We start from the raw sequence: 17,994 nt of genomic DNA, 5'->3' as shown, positions 1-17,994 counted from the left end.
GAGATGATTGAGTTCAGGATCCTGAGAAAAGGATGGAGAGCAGCAGAGTAAGGATTCTGGACTTCAGTAAAGCAGACTGATTCACTCAGGGAACTCATGGGCAGGATCCCCTGGGAAGCCAGTCTGAGTGGGAGAGGAGTCCAGGAGAGCTGGCTGTATTTTAAAGAAGGCTTACTGAGCATGCAGAAACAAACCATCCTGATGTGCAGGAAGACTAGCAAGTGTGGCACAAGACCAGCTTGGCTTAGCACAGAACTCTTAAGTAAACTAAATCACAAAAAGGAAGCTTATAAGAAGTGGAAACTTAGACAAATAACTAGGGAAGAATAAAAGAGCACTGCATGAGTATGCAGGGATGAAGTCAGGAAGGCCAAAGCGCAATTGGAGTTGCAGCTAACAAGGTATGTGAAGGGTAACAGGAAGGGTTTCTACAAGTATGTCAGTAGCAAAAGGAGGATGAGGGAAAGTGTGGATCCCTTACTGAATGAGGGAGGCAACCTTTTGACAGAGGATGCAGAAAATGCTGAAGACTCAATGGCTTTTTTGCCTCAGTCTTCACTGGCAAAGTCAGTTCCCAGACTACTGCACTGGGCAGCACGGTTTGGGGAGGAGGTGAGTAGCCCTCAGTAGTGAAAGAACAGGTTAGGGACTACTCAGAAAAGGTGGACATGTACAAGTCCATGGGGCTGGATAGGATGTACCTGAGGCTGCTGAGGGAGGTGGCTGATGTGATAGCAGAGCCATTGGCTATCATCTTTGAAAACTCATGGTAATCAGGACAGGTCCAAGATGACTGGAAAAGGGGGAACATAGTGCCCATATTTAAGACAGGAAAAAAGGAGGATCTAGGGAACTACAGACCAGTCAGCCTCACCTCAATCCCTGGAAAAATCATGAAGCAGATCCTCAAGGAATCCAGTTCTAAGCACTTGAAAGAGAAAAAGTTGATTAGGAACAGTCAGCATGGATTCACCAGGGGCAAGTCATGCCGACCAACCTGATTGCCTTCTATGACGAGACAGCTGGCTCTGTGGATGTGGGGAGACTGGTGGATGTGGTGTATCTTGATTTTAGCAAGGCTTTTGATAGGGTCTCCCACAACATTCCTGCAGGCAAGCTATGCCAGTATGGAATGGATGAATGGACTATACGGTGGATAGAAAACTGTCTGGAGCATTGGGCTCAGAGGATGGTAATCAATAGCTTGATGTTCAATTGGCAGCCAGTATCAAGTGGAGTACCCCTGGGGTCGGTTCTGGGGTTGGTTTTGTTCAATGTCTTCATCAACAACTTGGAAGATGGCTTAAAGTGCACCCTTAGCAAGTTTGCAGATGACACCAAGCTGGCGGGGGGTGAGGGGGTGGAGTAGTAGATATACTGGAGGGTAGAGCTAGGATTCAGAATGATCTAGATAAATTGGAGGATTGGGCCAAAAGGAATCTCATGAGTGAGGGCTTTAAAATGGCATTTAGAGGTCTGCTTCTGGGAACTGGCAAACAGGTAAAGTACATATGCATTAGAATAATGGTCTAGGGCACCAGTAAAGATTAACTGATTTTTAAAAGCCTGATTCTGAAAGTTTCCTCAAGGCCTGCTATGTCTGACAGGCAAGCAGTGAACAGACACACAGGCTGGGAAATTAAAGACATGCACCACACTGTTCCATAACATGAGATAAGGTGGCACCAGGTCACAGTGCAGAGCCCTTGGCATTTTCAGTTTTGAGGGAACAGATCAAATTAGGAGGACACTGGGAAAGCCCAAATTAGGACGTGAGCATGTGATGGGTTTATGAAACAAAGGAATGTGCTGACAGGACAGAACTTGGATAGTATGATGACCACAGAGAGACCAAACAGCGATAGCCAGAAATGAAGTCATCACAAAGGGAAAAAGAATACAAGAGGAGGGATTTCAGAGCAACAAAGTGTCAAGAGGGGAACTGGAGGCCAAGATGGACACAGGGGACACCACAATCCGTCTCACCCACCCCACTCGGGTGGGCTTTGGATTCCAAACATTCATGAGAGAACCTCAGAATGAAGCTCGACTCTGATGACAGCTCTAGGACTGGTAGATATAGAATTGTTTGCATTATTCTTATCTGCTATCACTGTGTATCAATTTGTCTGTTATTGACTAGAAAGGTCATGGTTGGTCTGAGGGTTTGTGTCTGCCCAGAACAAGGTATTGGGGTCATAAATCCAGTGCCAACAATGAGGTTCAACAAGGACAAGTGCAAAGTCCTGCACTTAAGGTGGTACAGTCCCATGAACCAGTACAGGCTAGAGGCTGACTGGCTGGGCAGCAGCTCTGAAGAAAAGGGCCTGGCAGTTATAGTGGACAGTAAGCTGAATATGAGCCAGCAGTGTGCCCTTGTTGTCAAAAAGGCTAATGGCATCCTGGGCTGAATTGATAGATGCGTTTCCAGTAGGTCAATGGAAGTGATTATTCCCCTCTATTCAGCACTGGTGAGGCCACATCTGGAGTACTGCGTTCAGTTGTGGCCTCCCACTACAGAAAAGATGCGGACAAATTGGACAGAGTCCAGCAGAGGGCAACAAAAATGGTGAGGGGGCTGAGGAGTATGACTTATAGAAAGACTGAGGGAACTGGGCTTATTTTAGTCTAGGGAAGAGGAGACAGAGGGGACTTAATAGCAGCCTTCAACTACCTGAAGGGAGGTTCAAAATAGGATGGAGCTAGACAGTTCTCAGTGGTGGCAGATGACAGAAGAAGCAGCAACCATCTTCAGTTCCAGCACAGGAAGCTTAGGTTAGATGTTAGGAAGAATTTTCCCACTAAGAGGGTAATAAAACACTGGAACAGGTTACCCAGATAGGTGGTGGAAGCTCCATCCTTGGAAGTTTTTAAGACCCAGCTAGATAAAGCTTTGGCCGGGATGATCTAGTTGGAGCTGGTCCTGCTTTGAGTGGGGGGTTGGACTAGATGACCTCCTGAGGTCCCTTCCAACCCTAACTTTCTATGATTCTAAAGGGGCTGAGAATGTAAATAGGTGACAAAGAGATTAACATCTGCGAGGCTTGGCACATCGTATAGGGAAGGAACGGGGCCGCACAATTTGCCCTTAAGGCTATAGGTGCCCTGCAGGGGCATAGCAGAGAAGGATCTACTAGGCTTGAGGGCCAAGCGAAGATGAAGGGAGTCCAGGATAGTGGAGATTTGTGTGGACTTAGGGTCTTTTTCTAAAGTTCAAAGGAAGCCCCCCCTTATGCTATCTCTAATAAGAACAAGGCATGGTAGGCAAGTGTACAAGGGAGGGCCACACTAGTATCTGAGCCAAGCAGGGAACGTACAGCCTCCAGGGGGCATCAAGGCTGCCCCTGTGGACATAAACCTGCCACACTAACTAAATACTTTTTTTGGTGCTTTACTGATTCTGTTTCTTTAGCTTCTAATATCATGAACTATAATTTGGAAAACTCTCTTTTAATATGGACATCTTAAGATCCTATGATAATTCTGAAAATATAACTAGATTTTGGCTTACATTTTATGTAAGAATACAGGCTCTTCAGAAATAAAATAAATAATATGGATCAATTCTGTATACAGTAGCCCAATGCAATGTTTTTATAGGATATTTCAACATGCCATTTTGTCACTTGATTTGGTCTCATGCTGTGTATTATGCACAAGTTTGTTAAAAATGTATAAACTGAATAAAACACATGAAAAAAGCTCTTATTCAAAAGAATCTCTAAGCAGAGACTAGCATTACTACAGTAGCTGCATATTTATGAGAAAAGGGCCTTTTTTCCCTTTTCACTGCAGTAAAAGATACTTTTGGGAGGCCTTGACCAATGTCTTGTTGGCATGTCAAAGGCAAACAACATTGTTACTGTATCACTTTTTGCTTAAGACTACATTTATGAGAGGCATTTCTACAAAGTTATCTGTGAAAGCCAATCAAAATACAAGAATTAAACAGCATAGAATTCATGTTGATTTTGCCAGATGAAAAGAAGGTATAGCTTTCCCGTTCATAACAAGAGCAAGGCCACAAATCATTACTTTTACTCTTAAATATTTAAATTGCATACTCAGAGGCCTGCCCAGGTGCAGTACAAACACATCTGAAGACATTGTTTCCTGCCCTGAAGAAGTAAGACAAATCAGATAAGGCAAGGAAAGCATGAGATCAAAACAAATCAAACATGCTCTCAAAACCACTTTTAAAAGTGATTATAAACAGTGTAAAAACACATTTACTTCATGCATGACAAGACTTCCTTGAATTTATCTCTAAAACTAATATACTCTCTTGCTTCTGCCTCTCACTTCCCAACTCTTCGGTCTTTCTTAAAAGAAATCAGCAAATTGCAGATAAAACTGAGGGGAAATGTGTATACTTTACTGGGACTCCCCAATACTTTATCCTAATTTCTCCTTAATTTAGCTGAAATCAGCAAATTATGTCCAAATGCCCTAGCAGAAGTGGGCCTTGAAGTTAGAGGTAGAAGCAGAGATGATATTAGTTTTAGAGAGAAATACAGGGAGGTCTTGCCATGCATAAGGTGTACTAAGTAGCACAAGGATGAGAATGTCTGGGGCAAAGACTAATAGGTGGGCAAGTGTGGCACTGCTGATGGGACAAAGAAAGCAATGGGGTAATGTTATAAAAAGGCAATAAAAGTCAAGAGGTGTAACTCAATTATGCAGAGTCTTGAGAATGAAGACAAGAAACATGAAGTTTATGTGGTGAACCGAGATATGTCCATGGATGATTTCAAAATGGCACCTAACTCTTGAAGCACTGAATAAAAATCATCTTAAAAGATGTATGTCAAATAAACTGTAGATGACAATAAGGGTACAAGGGATGCTGGAGAGGAGGAAGTTATGACAAAAGATGAGAACCTAAACCAGAATCTGGGCTAGCTGTACAGTGGGGGGAAAAAACAGAACTTAGAAATACCTGGATGTGCAAAACAAGAGTAAAAACAATTAAATAGGACCACTATAAGTTTATGGGTCTGGATTTTGAGACAAAGATGGTACATGTCCAAGAGCATGAGAAAATGGAGGGAGACAAAGGGATTTCGGAAAAAATGTAAGTGTTTAGTTTTTATCATGGTAAGTTTAACCAGCACCAGCTTTGCTATCCAAAGATTAGGATGGAGAATAACAGCATGTCATCTATTGCTAAAGAAATGGTAATGAGTCACGTGATCTGAGGGGAAACCAAGGATAGAACCCTAAGTATTAGTGATCAGTTAAGAAGTTTAGTGAGGTATCATGTAAGAGGCTAAGAGGTTGGATGCAAGAGTCAAAGAGTCTAGAAAAACAGGCAATGAATACAATCATACTGCAGGGGAAGAAAAAAAAAATCAGCGCATAGTGGTCAGAAAATTTAACTTTTACCAGAGGTGCTCAGTACTACATAGGCGGAGAAAACAAATACTGGATACATACTGAAGACCGTGGTTGAAAACTGAGGAGAGAGAAAATGGAATAAAAGCTAAGGATAGCATGTTGGAATATTTTAATTTGCTTAAAAAGCAGACCTCTGTGTCAAAGCTACAGCCAACGAAACCTCTCAAAATCTGATAAAGAGCTAGCCAAGTGAGTTCAGATTGTGATATTCAGAATGATAAATACATGAGTTACTGGGTGCCTAAACCAACTATTATCACACTGTGCTTGAAAGGATGACCTAAAGTACAGATACAGTTTATTTGTGGCTAAATTTATGGAGTCAAACAGAAACATGTTGAATTTTACTTGTAAACAGATTTACACACACAAAAAATGCCTCAATAATTATGCAACCAACCAAAATAGAACATCCTATTAAGAATTATGCTCTATAATTTGGCACTATGAACAGAAGGTTTTTCATGTCCTTCAAATTATACATAAGAAAAAATAATTAACATTTTCCACTAACTTTGGAGCAATTTATTGCACAGTTTAGCTAATCAACACAATTTACTTGACAGAAATACAATTTTAGGTCAAAACCATCTGGTTTATTTGACACTGAAATCAATTCACTATAGAAACTGTACTATGGCTAAGTTAAAATGAGAATTGACTAGAAGTGTTACTGTATCAATGCATTGCAACATTAAAGTTCTTAGAGTTGCAACCATGCACAGAACACAGGATCATTATGGATGTGAATGTCTCCCTCCTACATCTTTTTTAATGACATCAACTGGATAACAGATCATGAGAGAAATCAATTATATTAACAGTTTTTTTCAGTATTACACTTGTATGACTGGAATACTACATTTAAATACTCTTGTACATTTGCCTCCAACTTAACCATTTTAGTCTTTGGTTTTTGCTGTCAAAAACTACAAGAGCCTTTTATCTCTGTAACAGCATCAGCTAATTGTATGGAGTCAAATCTGAACTGACAGAAGCCTTTGCTGTCTGAGGAAAGAGGGAGGGAGAGAATCAAACTGGATTATGCAGTGTTAAAAGATTTTTCATATAGAACCAAAACTTAGGTTCCCATATTCCCCATTTAGCAAATGCTTACATGGTGTTAAAATTAGGAAAATGCTTTATGGGTCTGAGTAGAGCTCAGGATGATAGCAAGAATGCATAATAAAAAAGGTTTGTTCCTTCTCTAGATTCTTGTGCTACCATAAATCATGGGAACCAAAGCCCTCAATAAAATAATAGTCTTTTATACATGGTTGCTGATTTAATATTCTATTCATGAGCATCTGCAAAACAACATACTTCATGTTATATCTCTGTTATAAATTCTGTACAGTTCTACTGGTGCATAAAGCACTTTCATTTAAGTTCACATCTTATCACATCATGTGCTGATTTTTTTCTGTTGTAAATTACTAACTGCAGACAAGAAAAAAGAAAAAATGATTTAAGGTGGTGCTCTCATTTATCTTTAGCTCCATTATAGTTTTTTTTTTCAGATCCTAACTTCTAAGGCCTCCAATATTGACAAATCTTCACAATAAAGCTTCATAGTAAAAATTATAAAATATGAAAAAATCTATTGTGGTATTGTTTCAATTTTAAAAGTAATCAGTGTTAAATAAAAATGTTTGTATCAACTGTCAGTGTATGAAAGCATACAGTTTCTTCTAAAATAAAGTGAAAAAAACTATAGCTGCTGCTGAGCAATTGCTCTTAATAATCCCTATTTTGCAAAGACCCTGGTTAAAGTATAGAGGGATGTGGGAAGATTTCCAGAATGTAATTTCACTTAGGGAGATTTTAAAATTGGGTATACAAGATTTTATAAAGGGACAGCAAATACATATGTGTAAGGGGGATACTTAGCCTGCTGAGTCCTGCAGGCTTGGCTTTGGTCCCTGATGATGTGGACAGACATAAGACTTAGAACATTCTAAATACACTTCAAACCCTAAGAATTTAGATGTGCAGACCACTTGAGACTGGTTTAAACATCCTGAAATGTTTCAAAAGCACACTGGGAAAGCCAAGTACTATTCTTAGCCACTCCTCTTTGAACCAGCTTGGTGTTATGTACGGACACAGAATATTCTGTGCCTAGTGTTTGGTCATTCCTCCAGGCATCCCAAACTGCACAGCTTCTCACCCTGCCCAAACCCATGCAGGGCAATGGGGCTGCTCTAGGATGCAACCAGGATTCTTAGGGCATTTATACACATACCTTTAGTTCTCAGATGTGTCAGAGGTGAGCCGCTTGGGAGCAGACTCAACTAATCAAGTCTGCTCTGCATGGGAGCTGATGCACACTGCACTGCGCAGCTTGCAGTTGTATAAGCAGTTGAATGCACATCAGCACAGAGAAAATGGTGGGAGTTCATTTTCAACTAAAGCACCTCCAAGGTGTTTTAGTTCAAAAGTGTACCACCACCATTTTCTTTGCGCTGAAACACATTTCACCACTTATACAACTGCAAGTGTCACAGTGCTGGATGCTTTTCAAAGTGCCCGGAGCTGCAATGCTTGCACGTGTAAAAATACCCTTACTGCTCAAAGATTCATTGCTTAGAGCCCACAAGCTGCAGGGGTGGAGAAACAGAAAGCCTCCATGTCAGCTTCACTTCCCTGCTAGGGACGCGGGCCAGGATCCCAGGCTTCTTTGGGGTAGAGAGGGGAGGCTTTGTGGCCCCTTGTTTGTGGTGGATGGGTGGTTGTGCCTGTTAACAGTAAAGATCTGTCAATTGTTGGGTGGTAGTCATGGGGAAACAAAGCACTTAACAGCTCAGAATACCTATCAAACCCAGGCTCAATATGAAGTAAACTGGTTCATTTACTGTAACTGTTGCTCATTCTCTGTGCTGCACTCCTACAGGCAGCCCATCCAGAAGGTTCTACCCTGCATATATCAGCTGGAAAAGCCAGGGAGTTCATGGGGGCCCCAGAGCACGCAGCAACCCCCATGCCACCCAGCAACATCCTCCACTCCAGCTCTCTGCTCCAATCTGGGTCTCTAGGGAAATCCTGGGGAAAACTCAGGGCACCAACTCCTGGAAGACATGATGATCTGGGCACTCTACCACCCCCTAGTGACATTTTGGCAGCAATGCAGTCCCTACATGGTGAGGATTTGACTTGGAAGCTTTAACAGTGCATATGTGGACACTTGCATTGCAGAGACTTTTGTGAACTGGTTCCCAATCAGTGACATTCTCGGACTGTTTTTAGTATTATGTCTGTCCACACCCTGAGGAGCCAGTCCTTTCGAAATAAGACACAGTCTTGAACAGCAAACAAAACCCTTTGGCCCCGTCTCAAGCAGTAGGAGAGGGCTCTTTGGCTTTGGATCAGCACAGCGTGACCGCTCCCTGGTAGAAAGCTGCTCCTTCACTCATCCTGAGCCTTTCTGCTTTCTCCCTTGGGATTTTAAGCTCCGAATGGGACACTCCATCATTATCTAAAAGCCCCATAGTTGGGCTTCCTCAACAGAGTGGACTGGTCCCTCTTAAAAGGCCAGAACACCCTGTTGCAATATGCAATCTTATACACACTACAATAAACACATACTTCCAAAACAAGGATAGTATTTCTTAGGCTCAGGTACACTGCCAAAGAAATGTAAGTATTACAGAGGGTATCACCAGGTGGTCATTTTAGTACTTGAAATTTCTGAGAAAGATTTGTGGGAGAAGGAACATGCAGGCATTCTAGCTTGCAACCATCCCCTTTCCCCTGCTTCCAAGGTCTTGCTCAGGCCAGGATGACGATCCCAGTCTGGGGAAGGTATGGGGAGCACAGTGGCTACTCCATTCCGCTTGGCTCCCAGGTGGAGTGGAGCAGTAGGGAAAGGCTCCCTATGCCTTCCCTAGATCAGGGTCATCCCAGTCTGAAGGAGCATAGGGAGCAGCAGGACAATGCTCCTCATGTGTTCCCCAGACTTGGGTTTCCTTAGGCTAGGGGATGCGCAGAGAGCACTTCCCAGCTGCTCCTCCACTTCCAGCATCATCTCTGGGAGAAGAGGGAGCAGCAGGACAACACTCCCAATGCATTCCCCAGATTGGGGTGTCCCCGCTCTCAAGAAGTTAGATTAGAAGTTAAACTTCTAGGGCACCTATACATGTGACAGAGCTCTGGTCCGATGCATACTAACAGAGTAGACTCAACTAATCAAGTCTGCTGCCAGTCTGCTGGAGTGTGCTAATTATTGCACTCCAGCAGCCTCCACATCACATGTATTCAGCATCCCCACATTTCAAAACAACAGCAGGGGTGCTTTAACTACAGCTTATCGGATGAGCTTTAGTTAAAGCACCTCTGTCCCCATTTTGAAGTACAAGACACTGAGTACATGTGATGCTGGAGGCTGCTGCAGTGCTGTAATTACCACACTCCAGCAGACTTGATTAATTGAGTCTGTTTTGACGTGCTGTAATTATAGCGTGTCAGAGTAGCCTCACTGCTTGTGTATAGGCACCCAATATGCTTTCTATAGCAGAAACACCAAAACTAGGGGCTAACTCATGTTCTGGTGAAACTAGACATTCCTACACTACAGGAATAATTTTATTTTTTTTTTTTGCACCGGTCCTGGAAGCACTACTATACCAGGTCAATGCATGGAGTGGATGGAGCACGCTCCGGTTCCACCACCCAATACCAAAAAGAATCTGCTCAATATAGACCTCCTGTGGAGGACATATCAGCGGGCCAAAAGCCCCACATGAGCGGAATGCAGGGAGAGGCTGCAATGGGCTCTCCCGGGTCACTACAGGAATAATAGGGAGCAACTACACGAGATGCTTACTGAGTTGCCTAATTAGCTCTGCAGTAAAACAGAATCACTTTACATGTGTGGCGCCATTAGGCTGGAGTAAACTAACTAACTCCACCATAGGTTAGTACTGTCAGATACAAGTACTGTTCTACAACAGAGATATTTATTCTACCGCAATGCACATGTAGACACTGAGGGGGTTGGGGCACGAGGCTGTGTCAGTGGTGGGGCTGCCTGCTGGCTAGCTCCACACTGAAGCACCCTTGTGTCCCAGCCAGCTCCTCTGCATCCTGCTGAGCTAGGGCAGAGCAACCCCAGGCTGCTCCTTGGTCCCCCTGCCAGCCAGGACTGCACCACCACAGCTCAATATGCTGTTTTCCTGGGCACACGTATAAATGCTGTGTCTGGGGACAGTAAAATCCATACGAACTATGCTGGAGTTCATTGTGTTGTATTCATATTCACCTGTAGATGCACCCATATAGACATAGAGCGAGTAATACATAGGAAACAATATTTACCTGAAATAATACTTTTATTTTTATTCTACTAGTCTTGCTTAACCTATAGCCTTAAAAATAGAAGCTGCATGATCTGTGGAAAAGGCACTGGAGTAGGAGTCAAGCAACATGGGCTCTTTTTCTGGCTTTGTTTCTGTCCTGCTTTTTGGTCTTAAGCAAGGCAAATCTTTACTCATCTGTTTCCCTTTTTACTCTGCGTCATGACTAGTAATACTATAAACTCTTCAGGACAGGGACTCTCTCTTCAACCATAAGGTACTGAGCTTGATGCAAGAATTAGTGAGTGAAATTTTCTAGTCTGTTATCCAAATAGTCAGATTAGCTCATTAAAATGCATCCTTCTGAGCTACAAATTGTTACTTTCCAGATCCTACCCAAACAAAAGAGCCCTACTGATCCCACTGTCTATATTGAAAAGAAACAGGATACAAATCACCACAAATCTATTCTTTCTTGTACGAGGAAAGAACTTCCTAGATGTTGAAGGGAGTGAATAGAAAACAATAATATATTAGAAAATAACCTTGTATATACAAGTCAGTTTCTATCTAGGCAGAGAAACCTGGAAAAAGAAAAAAAACCTTCAGATTTTACATATAAAAAATCTTAACCAAAAATTCTTGAGACTTTGATAGTAACTGTCATGGACATCATCAGCTATGAGGAGACAGATTCAACAGTATTTTTGAATTAACTGAAGAGGACTTCTAATATTAAAAAAGGTGTTTCCCACCCCTTACAGTTTCATTTTTCTCTTAAGAAAATCCAAGGGCATAAAGCTATCATACACAAAATATCATTATAGATGATATCAATTAAAAAGAGAAAGATAACATACAAGTACGTCTCAAGATATGAGTAAAAGCATATAACAACACTATTTTTGCTAACGATACTTTAAAAAGATACACGGTATTTGTGCTAGCAAAGTTAATATCCAGTTCAATTCAGAACAGGTAGTAAATTGCATGAGAATGTTTAGAAAATAAATTGCTTTTGGGGCATAAAGAATGAAATGAAAAGTTTACACATAAAAGATTGTACCTGCTGATCTCCAAGGAAACGACTTCTCAGTAGAGCTACAGGAAAGGGAAAAAAATAATATTTATTTGCTTTATCACAAAAGTAAAGAAAGGGGCTATTTTGTATTTATTACCCAAAATGTATTATCTTAATATTAAATTATAGAAAAATCAAAGAATGAAAAAAAATCTGAGATGCTTCTCAAAAAAATCTTACTATGTAATATAATTTAGTTTATGCAATTTAACCTTTGGACTTGTTTTGCTTTTATTTTACTGTAAATAATAAGATGGCACTTCTGCAATCGGATAGATGATATGCCCATCTAAGGTGTAACAATATCAATAAAATGTTGTAAAACATTTGGCATGATTCTATATTAAGGACAGCATAATATACAGAAATAAATTACATGGCTAATGACATTTTTAGAAGCTGTATTTCGTGTAACCACTTTCCAAAGTGGTAAATTTTATACCTTGCATACTAAGACTCATGAAAATTGAAATGCTAGATATTTTAATTAAATAGACTCAATTTAGGGTAGGCAAAATTTCTGATATTCAGTGGTTGAGATGACTTGTGCAATAATAATATTTTAACTAGATGGATTATATTATCAGTATAACCCTATAATAACCCCGTAACTGTATATGTCCTTCAGTCATACTGCCTATTGCCCCAGGATGCCACATATTAGCACTTCATCAGGTGTGAATAGATATTTGTAGATCATCATATTGCAGATGGATGAGAAATTCAAACTGGCCTGTTCAATGTATTATTTTATTAGATTTACTAATGTAAAGGAAAAAATGTTTACATTTTCACTTCAGGCAACACCATCATCTTCTATAACACAATCATTACAAATGATATATATTTACTACAGAAATATATTGTACCCATCCATGTCTCAAAAATTGTATTTTGGGGAGAAGCAGGCTCTCCCCAACATTAGTTGGAAAATAGAAATCTGGGCACAGCATTTCTATTACCACATGTCAATTTCTAATTTGGCTTTTTTTTTTCTTTACTGATTTTCATCTCACCATATTACACAACAAAATCACAGCCCGTCATGTTTGGAGAAGGGAAAATGATGCTTATCTTTCTAGAATGACAGAAAGTAGATACAGAAAGGACCTCATAGGGACAAAAGTTACACATAAACCAGTATAAGTGATCAGAAACACGTTCAAATCTGTAACACAACAGAAGTTCAGTGCACATAAACTAATTTCAAAATGGCTGAAACTGGTTTAAAATAAACCTGGATGGATGTAGTATCAGACTTAACTGATTTAAATTAAACTGGTTTATTGAACTTCTGTCCCAGATCCCCCCCACCCCCAGATTCAAGTTAATTCAGAGTCCTACAGCATGCCAGGATGCTTTGCACCTCCTCCAAAAGCCCCCTCTCTCAGAGTGGGTGGGCTAGCCTTGGCCCAAGCTGTCTTCTCCAGCCGAGCAGGAAAGCATGCTCTAGTGCCCCTTGGCTTCTGGCCTGGGCCACCATGGCTGCATTTCTGGAATCAAAAGTAAATATCTGTTCACTTGCTTATTGGTTTGATTTACATAGCTTAAGCTAACCCTCAGCAAATTTGCAGATGACACCAAACTGTGGGGGAGTAGTAGATATGCTGGAGGGTAGGTCTATGATTTAGAGTGACCTAGACAAATTGGAGGATTGGGCCAAAAGAAATCTCATGAGGTTCAACAAGGACAAGTGCCAGGTTCTGCACTTAGGACGGAAAAATCCCATTCACTGGTACAGGCTGGGAGCTGACTGGTTGGACAGCAGCTCTGCAGAAAAGGACCTGGGGGTTACTGTGCACAGTAAGATGAATATGAGCCAGCAGCGTGCCCTTGTTACCAAGAAGGCTAACGGCATACCAGGCTGCATTGGCAGGAGTGTTGCCAGCAGGTCAAGGGAAGTGATTCTTCTTCTGTTCTGAACTGGTGCAGCCACATCGGGAGTACTGTGTTCAGTTAACTACAGAAAGAATGTGGACAACTTGGAAAGAGTCCAACTAAGGGCAATAAAGATGGTGAGAGGGCTGAGAGACATGACTTCTGAGGAGAGAGTGAGAGTCGGGCTTATTTAATCCAGAGAAGAGAAGACTGAGAGGGGATTTAATAAACAGCCTTCAACTACCTGAAGAGGGGTTTGAAAGGCAATGAAACTAGACTGTTCTCAGCTGTGACAGATAACAAAAAAAGGACTAATGGTGTTCAACTTGCAGCAAGGGAAGTTTAGGTTGCATATTAGAAAGAATTTTCTCCCTAGGCTGACAGTAAAACACTGGTACAGGTTACTCAGAGGTTGTGGCCGCTCCACCCTTGGAGGTTTTTAAGACCCAGCTAGACAAAGCCTTGGCTGGGATGATCTAGTTGGGGATGGTCCTGCTTTGAGCAGGGGGTTGGATTAGATGACCTCCTGAGGTCTCTTCCAACCCTAATTTTCTATGATTCTGCTTTGGGCTTTTTGACTGTCTGCACTTCGCCATAATGTCATCAAGCCCAACTCCCTGCTCAAGACAGGGCTGTTTGTGACTATACCATCCAAGTCAAGTGTTAGTCTAAAGGACTTCCAAGGATGGAGATTCCACTATCTTTCCAGGTAACCCGCTCTAATGCTTAACTACCCTCATAGTTAAAAATATTTTTCTTATATCAAACCTAGATTTCCCTGATGCAATTTAACACCATGGGGCCTTGTCTGGTCCCCTTCAGTTACAGAAAATAGTCTACCGCTGTCTTCCACATAACCACCCTCACATATTTGAAGACTGTTATCAAATTTCCCCGCCCCCCGTCTTCTTTTCTTCAGATTAAATAATCCAAGTTCTTTGATCATTTCCTCATAAATCGTGTTCCCAGGACTCTCTTAGATTTTTAAGATCCTCTTAAGACTAGACCACCATTCATCTTTTGCTAATTTGTGTTCTATGACACAAATGGGGAAAACAGAAGTAAATTTAACCAAAATTAAGATTAAAGTCCACATCTTAAGGAGGTGAAAAGCTACTCCCATTTAGCTATTATCTTCTGTTTTCAGAACTATTCCCTGAGTAATACTGGCCACTATTTCTTATAGTTGCGAATGCACAACATTTGCATTAAATTGGAACTTTTTAGATAAGGTTGGGGTGATTTGGGAGAAATTTCTAAGAAATTATGTTCCATTATGTGATGGTGGAACAATAAATGTTTAGTTAAGATTACTAAATACACTAATTACCTTAAGAAATTTATTTGCACTATACCATATTTCCATGCCACATGCCTTTCTGTGCCTGCACCCCTATTCTTGCCTCCCCCTCCACCTTTGCCTGACACCTGTCTCCCATGTCTGCCCCAACATATAATTATCCCATTTACATGGCCGCAACTGAGATAAATGAGGGAAGAGATTTGCCCACAGTTATGCAGCAAGTCAGTGGCAGACCCACAAACTGAAGCCAAGTTTTCTGAGTTGTGATACAGTGTCCCATCAACTAAGCCAACTTGTAGCCTGAATGCATATCATGAAAACCAGCTCCCAGGTGGCCACCACTCCCCTCATTGCTCTGGCTGCAGTAATAGCTAGGGTCTCTGGGCTCCCCCTCCCAGGGGACGGGACAGGGCGGTACAGCACAATGCAGCCCATAGGGTTGGGGGAACCCATTGCCTGGGGCCAGGAGCACAGGCAAGATGCAGTGCAGCAGGAGATCTGGGAGTGGGAGCCAGGGCAGCCACATGTCGTGGTGCAGCAGAGGGGAGGGAAGAGGGGGCCTGCAGCATGTAGTCCAGGTCTTATCTAGTGCAGGCCCTGGCCACCTAAAATTTAGACAGCCTTGAACTAAGTTATATTGCCTCAAAGCACAATTACTTAGCAGGACAAAGCCAACTGACTAACAGGATCTGAATAGCAAGATAACCACTTGGGTTTCCGTTCATACTTTTTATTTTAGATAGCAGAGATACAGATCAAGAAAGAAACAGATTTTTATTTTTAAAGAAAGATTCGTAAAAATGTGTAAATTAATATATGAATCATTCTCCCTCCTATCATCAAATGCAGTCTATCTAAATTCCAAGTGGAACTAAACTCTTCCTGCTACATAAAACCTTCACAACTGTTACCCAACACATGAAGACTATTTCATAGCAAGAATTCCACGTCAAGTCCAATTATTGTTTTATGCTTTAAAGAACAGTCTATAAGAAGAAATTGCAAACGCAATGATTTTTCAGGAAGAGGTAAGAATTTCTTTGGGTGATATCTTTTATTGGAACAACTATGTAGTTGGGATAAAGTCTGATAAGCTTTCAAATGTAAGATATTCTTTGTTGGGTCTCTGATTACAGGAGGCCAGGCATAGCAAGTGAAGCACAGAAAAGAGGAGGGGCTGAGAGAAATTCTCAGGAGTAGCAGACACACAAATCCTTGCCTTTCACAATTTCTGAACTATAATGGCTACATCACCACTCTTACACTACTATAACATGGCTGATTTCCAGCGGTGGGCAAAATGGTGGATCTGGCCAGCATCTGGACTCCATTTCCCAGCAGCCGCTGCATATGTGCTTGGGGCCAGTTTCCATGGAAAGCCCAGCAGCAGCTGTGCTGCGATAGTGCAAGGCCAGCGTTTTTGTGGAGACTTGCTGCAGCACTGGCAGAGTACGTGGCAGGGCATGGAGCTGCTCCGGGGTCCAGCTGGGATCTTGCAGGGGCAGCAGCATGGTCCAGAGCCAGGCAAAGCCATGATCTGCAGGCTGCATGCCCTGGGAAGGGGCATCCAGGGAGTGGATTATGGCTCTGTCCCAGCTCCAGACCACGCTGTCACCGCTGCAAGGAGCTAGAGCAGAGCCACAACCCAGTGCCTTAACTCCCCTGCCCAGAGCATGCAGGCTGCTGGGGCCAGTCTCCACAGAAATCCTGGCCCTGCACTATCACAGGGTGCCTGCTGCTGGGGTCTCCATGGAAACTGGCCTCACCACTGCAGGCAGGGGCTTTTGGGAAATGGAGTCCACTGTTGGCCAGATCTGGTCCATGGGCTGGACTTTGCCTGCCCCGGGTTTTGACCACTGCCTTTCACCAGTACTATATCCATTTTAATATCCAAAGTGAAACTGCAAGTTTATAAGTGAAAATGTGAAATATAAAACCTTTTTCCATATAGCATTCAAAATGGGAAAAGTTTTGGAAAGTTAAACATTCAAATTTTGTAAAAAATTATCACAAAACTTGTTCAAAACATTTGTCAAAAGACACGTTTTTAGTCTCTTTCTTGAGTAGGCTTTTATTATGGGGATATATCTTCTTTCTGTCAGGCACTCAATGGCAAATGGTTTATTCATGTGGACTTGTGTTTGTTGCTTATTCAGAGTTACTGTCAGTCAGAATTTGAGAACTGTCTGTTACAATCATATATCAGTTAATCTGTCCTTTACTTTTCATTTTAATCATCTACAACAAGAATACCGTTTCAATTATTACATATGCTATGACGTCTCTTTATACCTTGCAATTTTTATGACTAGTTTCCAACAAAATTGCCTAAATTCAGTTCTATATATGCAATATGCATCATTATATGGCCACTGACAAACAGGAAAAGTACAGTATAATGAGACCTTACATTTTTGCTGTTTTTCTATACAGGTTACTAGTATATTTTTCAATTTAATAATTTTCAACTGAACTTCAATGCTGTGTTTAGTCTTTAGCTCTTTAGCTTATTAATTCTGATGTGGAGAATATTTTTAGTTTATAGTGTCTGGCACAATGGCCTCTGTAACGGACAAAGATCCCAATATGCTACTATAAAGTAAATATTAAATAAACCAGCCAAGCAGCCATGCTTGAACCTGAGCATTTTCATTTTTTTCCAGAGATGAATTAATAGTCCTAAAATGCAATTTTAGTTAAACCCATCTCATAACTATCATGGAATACGTTGTCCTTTATAATTCTCCTGTAAAAAATTACATATTCATGTCCAAAACACATTAAGAAAAACAGCCCCGCTTTCTGGTTTGACAGTATTGTTTGTAGAGATTGAATCTGGGAATTCTGAATCTGAAAGCATAAATTTTCCACAAAATAGTTCTACTGGTGGAACTAAAAGACTGGACCCTATTAGCTTGGAAGCAACTGTTTTACTGTAATTTTCACTAAACCTATATTTGCAAAGTAATAGCCCAGGGGAAATTACACGACACTTAAAAAATACATTAACAATAGTCGTGATGGAGGCAGATCTGAGGTGTACA

The 17,994-nt window shown here is 41.4% G+C and overlaps 1 protein-coding gene across 6 annotated transcripts in view; it reads right to left on the bottom strand.

Moving 5' to 3' along the window:
• The window catches only part of PKP4 (plakophilin 4), a 173,386-nt gene that overhangs the window by 104,937 nt on the left and 50,455 nt on the right, over window positions 1-17,994 (bottom strand). For 4 of the 6 annotated variants that reach the window (XM_019553923.1, XM_019553924.1, XM_019553925.1 and 1 more), the window contains exon 3: window positions 11,755-11,789. The exons of the other annotated variants lie outside the window; for them this stretch is intronic. In XM_019553923.1, the coding sequence (XP_019409468.1) occupies window positions 11,755-11,789 (35 nt within the window). The remainder of the gene's footprint in view (window positions 1-11,754; window positions 11,790-17,994) is intronic. 6 annotated transcript variants of the gene reach the window in all.

This window comes from Crocodylus porosus, unplaced genomic scaffold (assembly GCF_001723895.1).
Source record: "Crocodylus porosus isolate Cpor-Errol unplaced genomic scaffold, CroPor_comp1, whole genome shotgun sequence".
Lineage (NCBI taxonomy): Eukaryota > Metazoa > Chordata > Crocodylia > Crocodylidae > Crocodylus > Crocodylus porosus.
The sequence above is the reverse complement of the archived record's forward strand: the minus strand, read 5'-3'. Positions and strand labels throughout refer to the sequence as shown.